Raw genomic sequence first — 22542 nt, 5'->3', positions numbered from 1 at the left:
TATGTAGTCCTTGGAAGAAGGCTCTGGTGATGGAGAATAGGCTTATAAATTCTAGAGATAACAACAACAAAAACTTCCCTTAAGTACCTCTCCATGGAAATGAATCTCTATAGAAAAGAATGACAACAATATTTACCCAAAGAATCCTTGGACGTGACCATGCTGTGATGAAAGAGCGAAGTGGCACGAGAGAGTTCTGAGTTGCGGGAGATAAAGAGTATGTGAGAGAAGCAGTGCTGTAGAAGCAACAGGTATGAGGAAACAATACGCCTGCCTAGAAATATGCCTGGGAAAAGAGGCAGAGTTAAAATAGAACATATGATGAATATTTTAAAGTAGTGAAAAATTAATGAACAGATCAAATAGTTGAAGGGTTTCCCAAAAAAAGTCTGTATTTTGCATTAAAATGATAACGCTTTAATGTGAAATGTAAAGATCAGATTAAATAGATGGCTTTTAGCCATTGTTGAATGATTTTCTGGGTAGGCAAATTATCAGAATACAGTATTAGGTTCCAAGCAATTGTATATGGAACTGATTTATTAGAGAGAAAGCAACAAATGTAACCATAAGAATGAACTCTCAGAATCAAAACAAATACTCTGGTGATAGTCAATCTTACAGTCTTTTCTGTTTGTCTTACTAGATATTATATGTGAATATTATTTCAGCAAAACTTTTAACTTTTTATTCTGTTATAGAGAATATAAAGGTCAGCTGATCACAGGACATTGTTTCAGCTACTCTGAATCTCACTGCAAGCTCAGGAAACAGGATTCTTCTGTAGCAAATTATTCAGGTTTTGTAATTCCAAGGGCTTGGGTTTGAAACTGGTTTTACTAGTTGCTAGTTATACATCCTAGGATAAACATTGTATTTGAGCTATAGTTTTCTGACATCTAAAACTGAGATGCTAACATGATTCAGAAAATGGCTTTAAGGATATTTTACACATAAACAAAAAAGAACTGTACTGGCACATAGCAGATACTGAATAAATTGCAATAATTGAATGCTCATACAATATCCCATCCAAATCCTTAGAACAAATGTGTATAGAATTTTGAAATTTGCATACTGTAAAAAATCAATATGATTTGTGTATCATATAATGAGATACGACTACATGTATATCCTGTAAAAACATTATAATTCTGCAGCACACCATCCTGCAATTGAAAATAGTAGTCCTTTTGAAGCTAAACACTAAAATGAGTTAAAATCATAAATTAATTTACATTAATTAACAGTATCATTTTATTTATCACCTTTTCACAAGTATTTCACAAGTATCAGATTTTCACAAGTATTTGCAAGTCCCTGGCAACAACAACAAAAACAAACCAAAAACACAAAGACCTTTCCATTATCAGAGGTTTTTGGGTGTTGTGATTGTCAGTCAGTATTTTAAAGGACATTGAAATTCTAAGGTCTAAGAACTTTCCAGTCATTTTTCGTCCAGAGTAGAGGGTTTGCACAAAGTACATAAAGGGATTCTGAGTACTGTTTTGTTTGTTTGTTTGTTTGTGTGTTTGTTTTAATGGTTTCTGCATCCCTGCTCTCAAAATAGTAAGACGATGGACGAGAAGTTCATGACTCCAAGAAAATCATTGTCCATTATTCTGGTCTCAGTATGCGTAAAACCTGGGAGATGGTGCCTGAGTTCTCTGTTCCAATGCAAAAATGTACTGTGAAAAGAGGATAAGAGAGTTGGCCATAAAAATAGGTTTTCCATCTTTTTACTCTAAATATGTCATCAAGCTGAGCGTCCGAAAAATCGAACTAGATTACAAGACTGATTATATTTCTAACGTACATTCTTTAAGGTGACTACTGGAGGGACATCTTTCCCCTAACTTTTCCTTGGAATACTAGATCCAAATATCTAGGTGGCAGCTGAGTGTTTCTCTCTGGATGTCACACAGGCATTTCACTAGCATGAAAGATAAGGTCATCACCTTAACTTCTCACAACTAACTCGCTATATATTTTTTCTTGCCACCAAATATCTTATTTATTGTTCAGTGGAGCCACCAAACACCATTTATTTTATTTCTGACCAATTTCCCCCTTCTATTAAATTAATAATCAGACCCTATTGAATCAGTGTCCTTTATGTCTTTGAAATACATCTCCTCTTCTCCATCTTCACACACATTTATCTTAGATCAGGTTCTTATTCGTTCTCTCTCATACAGCCGGTTAATATCCCTGTCTTATCACATACACTTCAAACTATCTCCATATTCTTGTGTGTGGTCTTTCTGCAATACATAATCATGCCACTCTTCTACTTAAAATCATGCCAGGCCATGACATTACCAAAATGATAAAACTCTGGAAGGCTAAGAAGCTTCCATCTCCCTGTTCAGTGTTTTCCACAATGCTCACAGGTGATACAAGCATTTTATAGGTCATTGGTCCTGAACTATTTGCCATTCCATGAGTAGGGCATCCTTTTTCTACGTTTTTGGTATTCATTCTATCTACTTACACTGGAGTTTCCTTTCATTTTGTGCACGTGGTGGGCCCTATATATCTTTTAAAACTTATCTAAGGTGTCACTTATTCTAGTTTTCTTCCATTCACCATCATGTGATCTCTCTCTCTCTCTCTGTGTATATTATATATATTTATGTAGGTTCCACTTAACAATGTATTCTAATTATTAATAACTATTTATACATCTCTGCTAATAAAAATGTTGAGTCTGTTGGAGACAAGATGCAATTCTTGTATGATATCTGGTGCCAAAACTGTATGCTAGAATGTAATCCACTTTTAGAGCAGAATATGATTTTAGAGATCATGTGGTTCAAATTCTTTGGTATGTAGATGAGCTTAACAGATTCGAGATTATTCGTTTATACTGGTCTGGTCTTTCACAAATCTGAGTCAATATTAGTGGGGTTAAGTTCCTATTATATCTAAGAAATTTTTATCTGGAATTGGCCAAGCTAAGGTGCACTGTTTCTCCTTAAGTTTACCAAGCATTATATACAGCATGATTTAAGAGTAATTTTGCTTAGAATTATTAGGATTTAATCTAAAATACAGACTTGTGGACAAACTCAGCTAAGATCTGGAGAAGAATTTGTGCAGATTAAAAGTTTCAGCCTTCCATGTTAAAATTAATTTCAATTATTAATACTAACATTAATGTCATTTTTTGCACCTTAATGATGTGACTGCCTTTTCCTACGCCACATGCACTAAATATGAATATCAATACAAACTTTTCTTCTCCTACCTATAAATTACCACCCATGTTTGTTTTCCTGACCTGTTGCCTGCATTGTGCATCCTTACTTTCTTGTTCCCTTCACATTAGGACTTCTCGTGAATTACATTTCTTTTTTTTTTTTTTTTTTTTTTAATTTATTTATTATTATTAAACTTCAAGTTGTAGGGTACATGTGCACAACGTGCAGGTTTGCTACATATGTATACTTGTGCCATGTTGGTGTGCTGCACCCATCAACTCGTCATTTACATCAGGTATAACTCCCAATGCAATCCCTCCCCCCTCCCCCCTCCCCATGATAGGCCCCGGTGTGTGATGTTCCCCTTCCCGAGTCCAAGTGATCTCATTGTTCAGTTCCCACCTACGAGTGAGAACATGCGGTGTTTGGTTTTCTGTTCTTGTGATAGTTTGCTGAGAATGATGGTTTCCAGCTGCATCCATGTCCCTACAAAGGACACAAACTCATCCTTTTTTATGGCTGCATAGTATTCCATGGTGTATATGTGCCACATTTTCTTAATCCAATCTGTCACTGATGGACATTTGGGTTGATTCCAAGTCTTTGCTATTGTGAATAGTGCTGCAATAAACATACGTGTGCGTGTGTCTTTATAGCAGCATAATTTATAATCCTTTGGGTATATACCTAGTAATGGGATGGCTGGGTCATATGGTACTTCTAGTTCTAGATCCTTGAGGAATTGCCATACTGTTTTCCATAATGGTTGAACTAGTTTACAATCCCACCAACAGTGTAAAAGTGTTCCTATTTCTCCACATCCTCTCCAGCACCTGTTGTTTCCTGACTTTTGAATGATCGCCATTCTAACTGGTGTGAGATGGTATCTCATTGTGGTTTTGATTTGCATTTCTCTGATGGCCAGTGATGATGAGCATTTTTTCATGTGTCTGTTGGCTGTATGAATGTCTTCTTTTGAGAAATGTCTGTTCATATCCTTTGCCCACTTTTGGATGGGGTTGTTTGTTTTTTTCTTGTAAATTTGTTTGAGTTCTTTGTAGGTTCTGGATATTAGCCCTTTGTCAGATGAGTAGATTGCAAAAATTTTCTCCCATTCTGTAGGTTGCCTGTTCACTCTGATGGTAGTTTCTTTTGCTGTGCAGAAGCTCTTTAGTTTGATGAGATCCCATTTGTCAATTTTGGCTTTTGCTGCCATTGCTTTTGGTGTTTTAGACATGAAGTCTTTGCCCATGCCTATGTCCTGAATGGTACTACCTAGGTTTTCCTCTAGGATTTTTATGGTATTAGGTCTAACATTTAAGTCTCTAATCCATCTTGAATTAATTTTCATATAAGGAGTAAGGAAAGGATCCAGTTTCAGCTTTCTACTTATGGCTAGCCAATTTTCCCAGCACCATTTATTAAATAGGGAATCCTTTCCCCATTTCTTGTTTCTCTCAGGTTTGTCAAAGATCAGATGGCTGTAGATGTGTGGTATTATTTCTGAGGACTCTGTTCTGTTCCATTGGTCTATATCTCTGTTTTGGTACCAGTACCATGCTGTTTTGGTTACTGTAGCCTTGTAGTATAGTTTGAAGTCAGGTAGCGTGATGCCTCCAGCTTTGTTCTTTTGACTTAGGATTGTCTACATTTCTTTTTTACTGACATACAGAGCTTCATTCACATTTGTTTCTGGTATCACCTACCCTTGCTGCCTCAGGCATTCCCACCATTATGGGCTGAATAAGGCCTGATTCTTCCTAGTTTATGCTTGTCTGGAAGTAACTAGGAAAAATTCTGGACTAAAAAACAAGTATTCTGGCAAAAGATTGAGGGAAATACTACATGGCAAATGTAATGAGGCTCAAAGGATACATTATGTGGCAGTTGTTTAAAATACAGATGCTATTTTCTGAAACACAACCAAAAAAATCTTGTCAGGTACCCAGGTTAGTTCACACTGACCAGAAAGTTTATTAGAGATTAGGATGAAGAAAAGAACATAGCCAAGTGAAGTCAAATGCAGTTGCTGAAATCTTTCTAGAGGTAGTTTGACTGGTTGCTGGAGAGAAGACTAAATACAATCATGCAGAACAGAAGAGGAGATGTTAAATGGAAAACAAGACGGAAAGAAGAACACAACAGAGGGAGATGATGAATTTATGCCAGGTCTCTTTAAGGCACAGAATTGATTCTAATCCATGGACTTCAGCCAAGAGAAATTTGTTGTGTTATTGTTGTGATTTCAAGAATAAAATCTTAGGCATCTGTATTTACAGTGTGTAATGTTTTGTATTTTTTAAGCTGCCAACAATGTGAGTTCTACTAAAAAATACAGATGGTTAAAATCTCACACACAGAAAGTGGTCTTTTTGTTATTGTACATGCTATGTATCTGATTCTTTATATTCACTTTCTCCTATATTTTCCACCTCCTGAAAAATACTGCTCCTCTCTTATTTGGTCATATACATAGAATCTTATGGAAAACTAATTACATTATTTTTCATGTGTTAAATTTGTTCTGTTTTCACTGTATGCCATTTTTTGAGTTCTATTTTCTTGAGCATGTATGACAAAACTGTGTCATAGAACTTTTGGAAATTATCGACTATATATTTTATAAGGTAAAGAAAAAATAGCTATAATCATAACAGTCTGCATTCAAATAATAACTAGATTAATCATAATTTTATATGTACTATAGTGTTTTATTTCAAAACGAAAACACTCCTTTTTCAGAACGTAAGTCCTAGATTAAATATACTCAAAAGGAGTATATGACATATGTACATGTAGTGCAGAGGCAGGTAACAATGACATTATTTAATTGTTAGGCAGAATTGTTTAATGAATTTTAAAAATGTTATTTTAATAATTAGAAATCAACATAGACTAAACATTAGAAATAGCTCAAAACACTTTTGATGCCTTCTAAGTTATTGTATGTTTTCTTTCTTTTATGTTGTCCAACAAGAAGTCACACCCTTTTGTAGTGCAATACTTTGAAGACAACATTTTTTACCTAATGATGTTTCAAACTGTGATAGTCTGAAAAGAATGTTGTAGCAATTTATATTTGCATAGTGAACAGAGTATATTTATCATTTTATAGACAATGAAAAAGTAATATAGTTTATTTTCATTATTAAAGCTACTGACCAAATAGGGAAAGCTATAATTAATCTATCATTACTCATTAAAAAATTCTCTTAGTATGAAGAAAATTGAAACATTTGTGTTCCAAATAGATGCATTTAATGTCTTGACCACGTTAGCATGGAATAATACAAAATGTCTGTTAGTTAATATTTCACCAATGATATGTGTTAACATTATTTTAAATCTCATGGTTATGTCAAATCTCTAACAAGAGTTTTGCAGAAATATACTTTATATATTGAAATCAGTAAGATATATGTGCATATGTATTACAGCTTATGTCTGTATTTTATTAAATTCATCGATTTTCAGGCCGAGAGCAGTGGCTCACCACTGTAATCCTAGCACTTTGGGATGCTAAGGTGGGTGGATCATTTGGGGTCAGAAGTTCGAGAGCAGCCTGGCCAACATGGTGAAACCCCGTCTCTACTAAAAATACACAAATTAGCTGGGCATGGTGGCACGGGCCTGTAGTCCCAGCTCCTTGGGAGGCTGAGGCAGGAGAATCACTTAAGCCTGTGAGGCAGAGGTTGCAGTGAGCCAAGATCACGCCACTGAACTCTAGCCAGGGTGTCAAAGACAGACTGTCTCAAAAATAAAATAAAATATAATAAAATAAATAAAATCCATTGATTATCAAAATATATTCACTTTATTTAAGCTATTGACTAAATATGCTTAAGAATCAGCTTGAGTTACCCTCAAAGATTGTCTCAAATCCACATTTTATGTCCACTGGTCAGCCTGGAGCCTTTCCAAATACTTCTGCATATTCCAAATGCACCTTTTTCTGGTTTTATTTCTCTTTGTGCACTAGAACTTTTTGTTTACCTTATTTCATTGTTTCTTTCTCTCAATTTTGGCATGTACCAAATCTGGACACTCAGTGCCTTTTGTTTATTTTTACCAACTCCTCCTCTGGTCTGCCCCCAACAATAAATTACAAAAAAGTGTCACTGGGATTAATCATGAATGATCACTAATACCAGTATTATTTACAATAGCCAAAAAGTAGAAACAGTCAAAATGCACATCTACTAGTGAATAAATAAAATGTGGTATATCTGTAAAATGGCATAATATTCAACAATATAAAGGAATGAAGTTGTGATTCATGGTACAACATGATTGAACTTCAGAAACATTGTTCAAGTGAAAGAAGCTAGGCACGAAGCACCACAAATTTTATCATTCAATTTATATAAAATGTCCAGAATAGGAAAATCTCTAGAGATGGAAATTAAATGAGAAGTTGCCTAATACTAGTTGGAGGGGAGAGGAAAGGGGATGACAACAAGAGGGTATGTTTGGGTATTTTTGGTGATGAAATTATTCTAATATTGATTGTGGTGATAGTTTTACAATTGCAAACATACTGAAAAACATTGGTTGTAAACTTAACTGCCCGAATGGTGTAGTATGTGAATTACATATAAATAAAACTGTTATAAAATGAAACCATGAACATTTCACATAGTCTTTTTATTGACAGCCATGAAGACAGAGGTTTGTTTGAAGAAATGATGGTCCAAATATTATGCACAAATGATGTAAAAATGAAAATGCAGAATCTCAGTTCTTACTATGACGTATTCATTGAGTCTCCAAATACAGCTCCAGACTATTTTTGGATAACAAAGATATCCACAAATGTTCACTGACATTTTTGTTTGTTTGTTTCATCACTTTTATTTACCCACCAGCATTTATCTAGGGAAAACAAGGTTATAGATTGTAGTTTTCCACTGTCGTAAAATACTTCAGTAACATACTCTAACTTTATTTCACCACCTTTGCTGCTTAGAAGGTAGTAGCAACCACAGAAAGTTTGGGTCTTAAAGTTTCTATTTTGATAACACATTGTTTGATCATAGGCGTATGTGCATCTTAGCTTCTGAATAGAGTGGATGAGACTAAACTACAGCTAGCTGTTAAGTCTGAGTTATGTGGGTAGAAGCAGAAGTATCTCTTAACAGAGGAAGAATGTGAAGAAAGTTTACAATTAAGCACTATGTAAATTACCTGATCAAGTTGTGTTTCATGGGATTTGATACCTCCATTTTACAGAAGCTTATTTTAATATTTTCTGTGCAATTTTTTTTTTTTTTTTTTAGCTTTAGATCCAGCTAAGGATCCATGCTTAAAGATGAAATGTAGTCGCCATAAAGTATGCATTGCTCAAGATTCTCAGACTGCAGTCTGCATTAGTCACCGGAGGCTTACACACAGGTAAACATTGTTAAATTTAATCCCACTGATTGAACAGTGCTCCTTACCAGAAATAACTGCAGAGTATAAATATTTGGCAGCACCTGCTAATCTTTTATGCAGAGTTTTATTGAAGCAGTTACAGAAGCTTGGTTAATACAATTTTGATTCACTTGGGTTAAACATTGGTATTAACCACAATTACTACAGATTATAGAATTTGAGGTATATATTATTAAATAAAGAAGGTCGTATAAAGATGATATTTAAATGTTATATCTAGATGTTTGTGCTTTTTCAAGTTTAAGGAACAATTAGTTTTGTTCCCTCCGCATATTTTTGTTTGTGGCTATTCAAACATCTTTATTTCCCTCAGAAGAGAGTTAGACAGTTACAGGAGAGAAACTGATTGATGTTCATAAAAAGAGATTAAAAGTCACGAAATAGGGAATTGGGACTTGAACCCCTCAGGACACCTTCTGTAGGAGTCACTCGTACCAGTGGAGTCCTTACATCTATTCCCTGGATGCTGATTCACAATTTCTAAAGAGGAAGGAAGGATTTCAAGTATCTTATAACAACCATCACTGCTTCTGTTAGACGGGCTCTGTTTTGGGAAGGACCAGTAATTTAGAAATAGCCTGTGTAGTTTGGTGCTGAGTCTTAAACATTTGAACGCATCAACAATCAAACAAGAATTCATTGGTTAGCCGACTAAAACAAGTGGTGTATTCATTTCCTTTATCATTTTTAAAGTTAATTTTTGAGAATATTCTTTCTTTGATAATAGACTTAATTTATGTATTGCTTTCAAATCAAATGAACAAAGAAAATTTTGCTATTTGTGTATGCTTAGAGAAAAATTGGATTTTTGGCTTTAGTGTACTTGCATATAAATTCTGTTACTCAAACACACCAAGAGTAAGAGGATAATAAGAATATTGGAAAATAAGAATATAAATAGCATTTCTAGAAAACAAATATTTGTTATATTGATGTTTCTTATAATGTAAGAGCACATATACATAACACCCTCTTTTACATGCTAAAAGGATTAGAAGTCTTTATTTCACAATGTTAAGTCTATAGTGGCAGATTTCTTGAACCAAGGGAGGTTGATGTAACAAAGGTATAGGGGTTTGGAAATGTGTTCACTTGGGTTAGAATCATGGTATATCAATAACGTACCCGTGGAAGACACAGAGGGAGTAGGAGAAAGAAAACAACGGTTTGGTGATATAAAGAATAAAAGACTTCTTGGAAATCACAATTCTATAAAGTTAGCCTTCTAGGGGAAAGCACAAATGGGTGAAGCAGTTATCAGTAACATCTCCCCTGTTAATCCTGACTTTTGATGCTAATTTTTCAAAGGGATAACAAAGCTTTGGACCAGAAACTCATTTTTCTATTTATTTCCTTAGGATTCTAAATTTCTTGACCTTTCTATTAATTAATCAAACAAATTTAAACATATTAGTACGTGAATGTGTGTATATTGGGGGTGAAATAAAAAAAGAGAAGGGTGTCAAAAGGGATTCCTATATGATCTCTCACCTAAGTTACAGAGACTACGTAAGTTCATCTCCCATAAAAGCAAAAGCTGTTTTATCACAAATTCTAGACACCCTGGGAAAGATTTCCATGTGCAGACATTTAACAGTTTTGAAAAGATTCACCTGCCACTTCACCCCTGGCCCCATGAACCCAAGTCAAAGAGCAACCAAAGACCTCCCAGTTAATATCATGTCTATGGCAGAGACACACTCGTTTTGACACTTGCTGGACACTGAAGCTAAGAGAGGTTAAAGTAACTGACTCAAGACTACGAAGCTAGAATTTTTCAGAGCTTCAATTCCAATCGGTACTGATTGACCCCAGAGTCGAAGCTTTTTACAACTATGCTGTCTCATTACTTCTCTGACTTATTAAACGACTTAACTACAGGCAAAAATCTTCCTTAACATGATAAAGACTATCGGAAACCAATAGCCAAATATCCCTTAATATATAAAATTGAAAGATCCTTAATAGGGCACTACTGAAGCTTTGCCTTCGGTGTAGTGGTGCAGGGGGTTCAGAGCAGAGACTAATATGCTTTTAGTGGGTGAATTTCAAAATGTTTTATGTAAAATAGTATTTAGTCCTGTTCTATTTCTGATAGAGACCATTTATAAATTTCCATTCAATCCACACTCTATTCAATAAATAAATCACTAGTTCCCAACAAATTGATTTTAAGATTAATATTTGATATGCTTTATTTGCTTTGAGGATGTCAGTACATAGTGAATGTTTATACAACACTTAGGGAAGAAAAGCTTTGCCAAGCACTTTATCAATAAAAATGGCTAATATAAATAATCTAGATCTTAGATTTGAGGATTGTGTGTATTTGGGGGATGGGGTAGAGAAAGCAGGGAAAGTGGGCTTAATTAATCAAGTTTTAGCCATTTGCATAGTTTAGAATATATATTGCTACTTTTTTTCCTTTTAAGGAACAACTTATTCTTTTTTTCCTTGATCTCATAAAAGAGGAAGGAAACCTGCCGTTTCTTTCTGCAAGGGGAACACAATTTTTCAAACACATTTTCCAGTCTCCTCTTCCCAATACAATATATCACACTCATTTCTCCATTGCCTTAGAATTTTAAACTTCTCATCTTATAATGCTCACAACATTTGTAATAGTCTGTCTGACATCGATCTCCTTTGCCTGACTGAAAGCTCAGTGAAGGTGTCTTATTTACTACTGCGAACCCAGATCTTACATTACTGCTCAGTACATGTTTTCTTTGAGGAGTTTAGTGAAATAGCTGCCATTTGTAAAATATTTAGGAAGAAAATTTTGACAAATAGTTTGATCAATTGAAATGACCAATCTAGATAATCTAGGTTTAAACATTATTTTCTTAGTGCTTTGTGTATATTTGTTGAAAATGAATTAAGGAGGGTATAGGCATCAATCAACAAATATGTTTTAATTGGAAGAATAAATGAATGCATGATTTATCAAATAAAAGGAAAAGAAGTATTTTTAAAATGTTTATTTTAGTTTAGTTTAAGTTCCGGGATACATGTGCAGAATGTGCAGATTTGTTTTATAGGTAAAGGTGTTCCATGGTGGTTTGCTGCACCTATCAGCCTATCACCTACATATTAAGCCCCACATGCATTAGCTATTTATCTCGATGCTCTCGCTCCCCTTTCCCCCCACTGTCAACACACACTGACAGGCCACGGTGTGTGTTGTTCCCCTCCCTGTGTCCACGTGTTCTTATTGTTCAGCTCTCACTTATAAGTGAGAACATGTGGTGTTTGGTTTTCTGTTCCTGTGATAGTTTGCTGGGATGATGGCTTCCAGCTCCATACATATCCCTGAAAGGCACATGATCTTGTTAAAGAAGGATATTTAAATATGAAATGAGGAATGTAAAAATTGGTTTTAAGAAACTAGTAGGTCCTTCACTTGGATTTGTCAATAATTGAAATAATTAGTAAATTTTTCCTTCCTTAGTGTTTTAAATAACAATAATTGTCCTCTGAAATAAGAAAAATAACATGATTAGGTGAATCACAGTTTTACTCTAGCTTTGACCACCACTGTCAGTGTAGAGGATGGTGTAAACCATCCAAATACGTGATGTTGAAAGTCATATATTTGGATATTGTCTCCAAGTGGCTTTTTTCTGTGAAGAACTGGTCTCAAACCAAGTGATATCTTTGTTATTGTGCTTTCTGTTACCATTGTCATTACCAGTTAAAAGAAAATAGTGGTATGAATAATGAGAAAGAACTTTAGCTGTAGCACGTTTTTCCAATATGGTAACATAACCCATTATTTAGATGCTTTAATATGAAATACATGTTGGGTTTCCCAAGCTTTGAATGTGATCCCCTTTTTCTATTGTTACCCTTGGGGAAAGATCTGCAGATGCTGACAGCTGAGGGTGATTGTTTCATTGTTTTTGTATATTGTGAGCAAGAAGCCCAGTGTTTTATGCTCCCTTGCTGTCTGTGCAGCTGCAGATAATTAGCACTGTTTCTAGATCAGTGTTGCTGGCATCAATCGATGCTGCTGATATTAAAAGAAAAAGGTTTGGCATAATAAGACAGAGTAAGGTTGAGGAAGTTGTTGTAGGACAAAACTAGCCATGTTAATTTCTACTTCATTTACACTGAAGGATAAAAAAAAAAAGGAATCAATAAGGAAGTGCTTTTGACCTCCTAAGAAGGCATCACATAGAAAATGCTGAAAGTCGTGTAAAATGCTACTTATCAAAAATAATTATCAAAAAAGTAAGTCCTAAAATATATCTGTTTTAACTGTGCAATCTTGGAATTCATGGTTTATAATGACTATTTTTTAAAGAAGATCTAAATGTGTTTAATTTATCACTGATTGAATAGCTATGGTGTTTGTGTTTCCTTTGTTGAAATATTGAAGGGGCAGAAAGATTTAATCACAAAGCATAAGTTACATAGCATTCCACAAATGTTTGTTGAACTGAATTGAACTTATCATAATCATTTAAAAATAATGCTTCTCATACTTGTGAGACATTTAACTTCTATGGAATATGACTGTATTAATAATGTCTACAGAGAGAATTAAATCCTGTATTTATTTCATACTTAATATATGCAATGCTCTTTACTAAATGCCTTAAATTGATTTAGCTTTTACAATGACGCTAATGCTTTATACTAAACACTATTATGCCCATAACTGAGGCTCAGAGATTCTGGGTGTTCTGCCTAAGATTAGTTCTATAGAAGCAAAATTGATAGGTATAGTTAGACAGGTAGGTAGATAGATAGGTGATAGATATGAAGTATACATTTCAGATTTGAAATCATGCCTATCTTGTTTATATATACATATATACATTCTTTTTCCATAATTATCAATTTTATGTATATGAACAGATGTTTATAGATACTTAACTTTTCATAAATTTATTTTAGTTAAGATGATGGTTTGCAAAACTTTTAAAAATTAATTACATTTACAAATGGTCATTGTACTTTGGATAGCAAATTAGTATAACATTGTTTGATTCCTCTTTTTAAAACATAGATCATAACTAAATTTCATAGAGTTTCCTTTATGTCTGCAACTTGGTATCTGTATGCGCGCACACACACACACATACATACATGCATATATGTGTATAATTCATTTAATCTTACAATAGTTGAAAGTAAGGTGACTTGCAGTTGTTATCCCCATTTTACCTGTGATAAAAGCTGAGACAGAGAATTCACTTAATTTGTTCAATTGGTAGACTTGAACACTAAACCTGGTCATTGTGATTCTAGAATTTGTGCTCTTATTATGTTTTATTGTCTTATGTTACTTATAAAGCATGTTATATAAATGAGACATTCTTCTAAACATTGTAGAATTGTTTCTTATCTTACCACCACCCTATATGTTTAAGAAAGAAATTTCTCTATACCTATTGCCTAATGTGCTGTTTCTCAGCATGTTTTAGCCCATATTCTTTTTTTGCTGAATATACACTTTTTAGGTTCTCCAGTTATTCTGTTATCGCCCTGAAGGGAGTATAATCTCCCCTAGTTGAGAATTACTTGTAATCAGAAAATTCAACTACTTAGATTGTATATTAGTCAGTCAATATGATTTGGTCAGGCTTTGTGTTAGGTGTTATGCATCACAAAAACAGAAAGTATGTTTCTCATATATGAAAATAAGTCACAGGATTAACTTTATTTTTGGAATACACAACACATCTTATCATTATTGGGATATATTTCCTCTCCAGTTGAAAATCAGGAACCTGTTGATTAAAGTCCAAAGTCCTCGTGATCCTTTATAATCTGTCCCAGGTAGCTTTCGAGCCTCCTCTGTAGTTTTCTCCCAATGGCACTTTGTGGCTTTCTCACAGCAGGAAATTCATTCTGTAGAGAGCATAGGATGTATGTCAGAGCACAAGGGGCCACAGCCAGAATGCCTGGCTTCACAGTCTAGCCCCACTGTTCTTAGCTTTGTGATCTTGGACGGGTTACTCAAGCTCTGAGTGCTTCAGATTTTTCTGCTGTAAAGTAGGTATCATGCAAATCGTACTTTCTGTGATGTTGCTTTAAGGATTAATGACTTAATGTGCAAAAACAATTAGAACTACTTCATCCATGATAGGCATTATGATAGGGTTAGCTATTACTGTTTTTTCCTAAACACGTTGTATATTTTATGATCATGGGTGTTGGTTATGGCTGTGTTTTATTTTCTCGTGAGATGTCCTGCCCATTTGTTCCTTTGTTCTTCTGGCAGACTCCATTTCTGAGAAGGCTTTTAGCATAATGGTTAATGGTATGTAATTTGAAGCTGGACTGACTAGCTTTGAAGTCTGGCTCCATCTCCATTTCTCCAGAATGACTTTGAGCAAATTAAATTATCCCAGACTCAGTTTTCTTGTTTAAAAGATAGAGTTGATAATTATACTATGTATCTCCCTCTGTTTTTGTGAGAATTAATGACATAATTTGTGTAAAGCACTTTTCACAATGAAAGCACTCAATAAACATTAATTATTGAGAAAGGTCTATTCAGTCTCCCCTCCCAACCCAAGGTAGAATTAAATATGCTTGCATCTTTGTGCCCATAGCACATTAGAAATGCTTTTTAACCCACTAATATGATAGTGACTTGTTTGTATAGTTAATAACTAACAGGTGAATTGTTGGGTTGCCATTGACAAAGTATTTGAAAATCGATTTACTCCTGGCATGATCATAGGATATAAAATTTAAGATTACCTTATACAGTAAATAAAAGCAGGGACATGATTTTGGCAGTTGAGAAGGAAGAGAATGGAAACAATGAGCCATCATTGTGTTATAAAAAATGTGAGACAGATGCTTAAAGAGAAATAGCATGGGGGTGGGCATACCTTTGGTGGGTTAAAGATTATTAGAGTATTTAATTTCAACAAATGTGCTGCCCTTAATGATTCTCTGCTTTACATCGTTTAGCATTGCCCATCTCCCCATGACTAGAGAATAGGAGCTTTAGACCAGAAATTCCAAAATACAGGAGAAGGATTTACATGTACTGGATGCCTCAAGGAATGCCAACTTTTATGAGTGAGCATAGCTAAATCCTTGCATGTCCAGTCAGAGAGATTTTGTTTCTCCACTGGGCCTAAAGACTCCTTCTGCTTAGCAGGAACTCTCCTTGCATTTGAAGGATGGAAATTTTGGATCTGTGTAGAGATCCTTCATAGTTCTGTTTGCCGTATGTACTGGCTTTGAAGTCTGTATAACAGATTTGTAATGAATGTGCCTCTGTGTATACTTCTGAATCTTGTATACCAAGATTTCAGCTGTGAGAACAGGGGTTTAAATTGATGATCAGTAGAAGAGGTCAAATGGAGCAGCTAGCCACAACAAAGGTGCATTGTGACACAAGGAATGTGCCTCTGTGTATACTTCATCTGAAGGCCAGTTGATGGTGTAAAGTGAACAGAAGGAATTCCTTCACACATAAGCCGTTACTCTGCCATCCAATTAGTGCTTCATGAATGTCCCCTATACAAGGAAAAGAGTATGAATTGGGGGAAAAAAAGTACAGCAAAGGAAGATTCAAATATTTCTTGGTTTCTTCTTGTTCCCCAAATAGACAAGAATTTGGTATAAACCTTTGAAGAGAAAAAATTGGATATTAATGAAGGTTACTTTTAAAGATGTATTTTGGATGAACCTTAATCTCTTAATCAAATATCCTTAAGAGATGAAGATTAAAATGCTCAGGTTCAAAGTAAAGTTTAATCAACATTACTTAGGTTTCTGAAATGCAGGAAGGGATATATTTACACAAATATGTAGTAGGTGCTTTTTATATAAAAGAAAAATCCTATTATTTTGTCTATGAGAAAGAGGAAACTAGCTGCCTATTAAGAATAATGATTATTCTAGTTCTTCTAAATTGGTCTATTTCTATATTGCTTTATTATTTTGAAAGAACTAAGAAAAACTATGGTTGTTTATTAGCTACACAGAAAAGGGTAGAAAATATTATACAAAGGTGGTATAAGTGATAGCAATTTTAAAGCTTCTTTATTTTTAAAATTTAACACTTATGAAAAAAAGATGTGGATAATGTCTTTTCATATGATAGAAAAGACAGTACAGATTTGATTCCTTCCTCCCCAGACCACTCAGTTCCACTCCTACACTTCCAGGAATTATCTACACACACACCCACACACATTTACACAAACACACATACTTCCAAATGGGAATATTTTATGCATATTTTTGTGCCTTTTTTAACATAACATGGTTTGAACATTTGCAATTCAGCAAATGGATTTTATCTCATTTCTTTAAATGGCTGTAAAGAAACCCATTACAAGACTATCCCATAATTTACTTAATACTTTATTGATGGACATTAGGGTTAGTTCTAGTTTTTCTTATTATCATGCTTTGTACAACACTCTTCAGCATGTATCTTTATAAACGTGTGCGAATATTTTTGCCATAAATCCCTAGTAATTGGATTGCTATGTCAAAAAGAAAATATGTTTAAATATTGATACATATTGTCAAACACCCTCCAAAGGGGAGTGTGCCAATTTCTCTACTGTAAACAATATGCCGATGCCTGTTGTTTCACCCCTTTACCAGTAAAGAATACTGTTTAGATATTAGTAATTTTGAGTTTTCAACTGTCATGGTTTATTTTTTATTTAAAATTGGTATGGCCTGGGCACTGGTGGCTCATGCCTGTAATCCCAGCACTTTGGGAGGCTCAGGCAGGAAGGTCACTTGAGGCCACGGGTTTGAGATGAGCCTGGTCAACATGGTGAAACGCTGTGTCTACTAAAAATACAAAAATTATCAGTGTGTTGTCACTCATGCCTCTAATTCCAGCTGCTCAGGAGGTTGAGGCACGAGAAACTACTGAGCCAGGGAGGCATATGTTACAGTGAGCTGATATCATGCCATTGCACTCCAGCCTGGGTGACAGAGGGAAACTCTGTCTCAAAACATAAATAAATAAATAAATAAATAAATAAATAAATAAATAAACAAACAAAAAGTCACATTATCTTTTTTCAGTTTCAGGGATAAATGTATGTGTGTGTGCCTTTGATAATGAAAGGGCTATGTACACACTGTTGGTGGTTTGATATCAGCCATTATCCCTAAGTTGTAACATGGTGAATCACGGTAAAAAATAGTGGTGAATTAAAGGAAATTGACTGTACTGATAACATTTTTTGGAACTTAGGCAATTTTTTCAAAGAGGAGGATAGTTTTAGCACAAGATAAAGAAACTTAAAAAGAAGAAGCTCAACAGTGGAAAAGAAGTACTGGATCTTCAAGCAGTAACAAAATGTGTGTAATTTATTTACTTTCACTAATATTTAGACCTATTACTTTAATGCAATTAGTGCTTGATGGACAGGTGCTATAATGAACTTAATTAGCGCTTTACATGTTTCTGTTTTTGCTAATCTCTTCATTAAATATTTCTTATTCTAAATATTTCTCTCTCCAGTTAATCAATTATATTTCTTAAAAATTTAGAGTATTTATTATCATTATTAATAATGTGATTTCCAGTGATCAATTGGAATGATGATTGCTACGAATTCATTAATAAATTCATTTTATTTTAATCATGACATTTTAAATATTAAATCCAAACTTGCTGTTACTGAATTTTTATTAAATAATTCAACATTTTGGGTAAATTACAGCTAAACTTCCTCCTAGTCAACTGTTGGCAAAGAGACAATTGTATTTCTGGGTAATGGACATTAAGGACTGGAGCCTATTGATTTTTAAACTTTGCATAAAATCTTTTTTCTTGTTGCTGACTAATGTAGATAAATAATGAGGAAATTAGTAGTCATTGCTGCTATATCTCAGCCTGAATAATCTTTCTATTCCTAAATTCTTGCTTTATTTTACTATTTTCTTTAGATTTCTTTAAAATACGTGTAAGATCATTTTTAAAGTTGAGCCTATCTACTGTCAAAATATGGAGCTCAATTCGCTTCTGATTTACTTCTGTCCTCACATTGTGATTTTGAATATGTAATTTGTACTCATTGATATTCAGTTTTGAGCAGAGAGACAGCTAGCCATAGAACAAAGGATGATGTTCCTCTTTCACAGGGTAGACTTGTTTCTGGGAAGTGCCTGACAGGCCAGGTGCTAGTTTCCTGCAGCTCTTCCCTCTAGCCCTGACATCTTTCTGAGATCATGGGGCTACTTCTAGCTTGTCAAAACAGAACAAAAGTAATGCTTATCACTTCGGACTTTAGATGGTTAAGATATGGGTGTGACTGCTTCCCCCCTCCCTTTCTACTTATAAGATGGAAGCAGATAATTCTGAGATCTAAGGGATGGTATAAACAGAAGATATAATGAAATTTAATTCCAGAATCACCATAGGAATGATCATCCAAGAAATAGTCTCATTGGCCTATTATATGAAAGAAAAATAAACTTTTGCATTAAGACACTGAACTTTTTAGATGCATGAGAGTAGCTATCATTATCCTGATTAATAAATCTATTTGAAAGTTACTATAAAAAAACTTAAGAAGTATATTGATGGTGGAAAAATAATAGAGGTGTGTGATGGGGTCTTAGTAATTATCTCATCAAATTTTACATGGGTTAAAAGCATAGGAGACCGTGTAAGTGTTTTGAAGAACTTGTCTACTGGGGACTATCTGTAGAAATGCCCTAAGAATTGCACATAATTCATTTCCAAACATAAACACTTATTTACTCTTACAGACAAAGCTGTAGCACATAAGACACAAAAAATACTAGAATTTCCAGATGATCATAAAAAATTACTCTAGACTATGAGGCTTCACTAAACATAGAAGGATTTTGCCTGTTATAAAGGCTTATATAAAAACAGAATATAAATTATATTAATTTAAGCCTTAGGTCCCAGATACTTAACACATAATTATTTAAGTAAGGAGTAAAGTATATTCGTCTGTAGTGATATAAAGACATCCACACAGGTCTCAGTAATATTGTATGCAATAGAGAAACCTAGATTTTAGTCATAAATATATTAATAAATAGACAACTGTGTGACTCTGGACAAGTCAATTAACAGGCAACTAACTGTGGCAACAAATAATGGGAGGCTTTGAAATCCGAGAGGTCTACTGGTTTAGTGACAAAATATAAACAGCTAATACATCTGTAGGGGCAGAATACATTCTTTATCATTTTCATAGGTTTCTTTCCTCCTGTTTTAACATGAGGTTGACTGATATGTATCTAGGATTTGCAGGTATAGAATAAACTAATTTTGGATCTAGAAAATTCTTTAGAGACATTTAATTCCATTCTGCTCTCTAAATATAAGGTAAGGATTATCATGATTATGAAAATGATAAGGAAGAGAATTAGTTTGAGAATCATAGAAATAACAATACTTGCTTATTGATAAGAGTTTACTAAGAAATTTATAGGTATTTTACATGTATTAATTTATTTTTTAGTTACTATCATTTTCCTCCTTTTATAGATTAAGCTAATGAAACTCAGCTGATGTGAATTGAAAAGGCTATACCAGTATTAACTGCCATAGCTAGGAGTTGAATTTAGACCTGTTCCATTTCAAAGCCTCTCCTTATCTGCTGCCTATTAACTCTGTTATTAGTTGCCTGTTAAGTGACTTGTCCAGAGTCACACAGCTGTTTGTTTATTACTGTATTTAAGACTGAAATCCACATATTATTATTGAGGCCTATGTGGCTGTCTTGATATCTCTACTGATGAATATGCTTCATTCCCAACTAGACCATTCGCATTTTATGTTACTTGTTCTGTGCCCTGAATCAGTTTCTATCTCTTTTTATAAAATGCTATTATAAAACTCTGTTTGCATTAAGCTGCATATATTGCTATCTTCCCTTCTGTTCTCAGTAGGCAAATTCAGCATTTTGTTCACAGATAAAATAGAAAGCATCCAGTGGGGTCTTTCCTGACATTTTGCTAACTTGTGCAGATATCAGTTTAATTAATACTCATGAAACACTCAGGACAGTGGCTTCTATTCTTATTGTTGCTTTTATTACTGTTACTATTATTGTTATCAACCATGACCTTCCTCATCCTCTTTTATATATCCCTAATCCATCAGTTTATGTTCTCGGCTCTAGAACCATCATTTCTTGTGTTTGCATTCCTTGCTCTAACAATTATTGCTTGTGCAATATTTTTAATCTTTCTCTATCTGTTAGCTTGTTGCTTAGCATATATGAACAAATGCAAATTCTATAATTTTTTTAAAGCAAGCATACAAAAATGCCACTTCTTTTACAACATAGGAGGAGAAAAGAATTCCATATCCTCTCTTTACCTTTGGTTGCCTTCTATTTCATATTGAGCAATTATGCTGCTCTTTGCAGTTAAATCTTTTAGAATAATTTTGTTTTTATTCTCTTGCCTCTCATTTGCTTTTGCACCTACCACCCATTGTAAAAATTTCCAACAAGTTATGTAGTCTTTCTGTAAATAGAGACTTTTACCTGATCTAACTTGTAATTACTTAATGTATTAATTTGCAGTGTCTAGTCAGCTAAAGCAATGAAACTACTTTTCCACAGAGCATTGATAACTTCTATGTTGCCAAATTTATTGTCTAATTTTTTGTTCTTACTTGAGATTTCTACTGCATTCATTTACTCAAAATGTGTTTATCATTGAACACACGTATTGATTATCATTGTGAGCCAGTACTGCCTATAGGCACCTGGGTTATGGTGTTAGAAGGATAAAGAAAGCCTCTAATCTCATTACTTTCACATTTTGGAGTGGAAGACAGACAATAAAGAAATCAAACAATACACAATATAATTTAAGATAGTGATCAATAACAAGGCAGATATAGAGGTGACTGAGGAAAGAGGTAGGGTGACAGAGCAGTTATGGAAATTTTCTCATTATAGATAATGTTTGAGGAATTACTTGAGTGAAAAGAAAAGAGTCATTTTCAGATATCAGGCAAGAGTGAGCCAGACACAGGGAACAGAGATTGCAAAGATCTTGTAGCAGAACGGACTTGGCGTGTTCCCATAGAACAGTAAAATGGCCAGTGTGGTTATAAAAGAAGTAAGATATCTGGTCCAAAACTGTGCATTACTCATATCTTATAGGGCTTTGAAGCTGTGTAAGGGAGGTTTTGAATTTTATCATAAATGTAACAGGCAAACAGGGGCAGGGCTTCAGTCAAGATACAAATAAGAAATGAATTTCCTTTCCAAAGGATCACTGCATATGCTGTGAGAAGCAACAGTGAAATTCTAGGTGCAGTTAGTCAGAGGGTGAGGGCAGTAACTCCTGGGGGAAGATTCTGTTGGTGCAATGGGGTTGGTGAGGGTACAAGTGTACAGAATGCATTTGGACAGTCAAACCAAAGACTCGAGAATGAATTGGATATCTCATTTTGGTGTGTGTGCACGTGTGTGTGTTGTGGAAGAAAGTTGAGAATCTATAATAAATCATTACAGATAGCCTGGTATTTGTTGAAATGGCTATGTAAAATCACTAGAGTAAAGCTGTGTCACTGATATATCATCCTAGATATATTATTTTACTTCTCTTCTGGGAGATTAGAGTCCCTTTTATTGCTGCCCTCGTTTTCCCACTTCACTTGCTAGTAGTGATCACAAATTGTGAGCCTGCTTTTGTGATGATATACATCGCAGGATTCAGCAATTGTTCATTCGTGTGCTGTAAAATTATAAATGGTAAGATGGTTTGGAAACACTGGGGCCTAATCCTGAGTAGGTGCAGATTTCCCAGCCAATCACCTTGGACAGGCTAATGGGGCACTGTGACTAGGCAATCTGTGTGATATGTGTTTCTCTTTAGCCAGAATATTTGACATTATCATTGGAAGTACCATCACGATCATATGGAATTTAAGGACAGTTTCTCCAACTAAGGAAAGAGA

The 22542-nt window shown here is 34.4% G+C and overlaps 1 protein-coding gene across 2 annotated transcripts in view; it reads left to right on the top strand.

Annotated features, from left to right (window-relative positions):
• Positions 1-22542, top strand: part of SPOCK3 (SPARC (osteonectin), cwcv and kazal like domains proteoglycan 3) — a 495024-nt gene that overhangs the window by 234773 nt on the left and 237709 nt on the right. For both annotated transcript variants that reach the window (XM_008000219.3, XM_073017709.1), the window contains one exon: positions 8480-8594. In XM_008000219.3, coding sequence (XP_007998410.3) covers positions 8480-8594 — 115 coding nt within the window. The remainder of the gene's footprint in view (positions 1-8479; positions 8595-22542) is intronic.

This window comes from Chlorocebus sabaeus, chromosome 7, assembly GCF_047675955.1.
Source record: "Chlorocebus sabaeus isolate Y175 chromosome 7, mChlSab1.0.hap1, whole genome shotgun sequence".
NCBI classification, from domain to species: domain Eukaryota; kingdom Metazoa; phylum Chordata; class Mammalia; order Primates; family Cercopithecidae; genus Chlorocebus; species Chlorocebus sabaeus.
The sequence above is the reverse complement of the archived record's forward strand: the minus strand, read 5'-3'. Positions and strand labels throughout refer to the sequence as shown.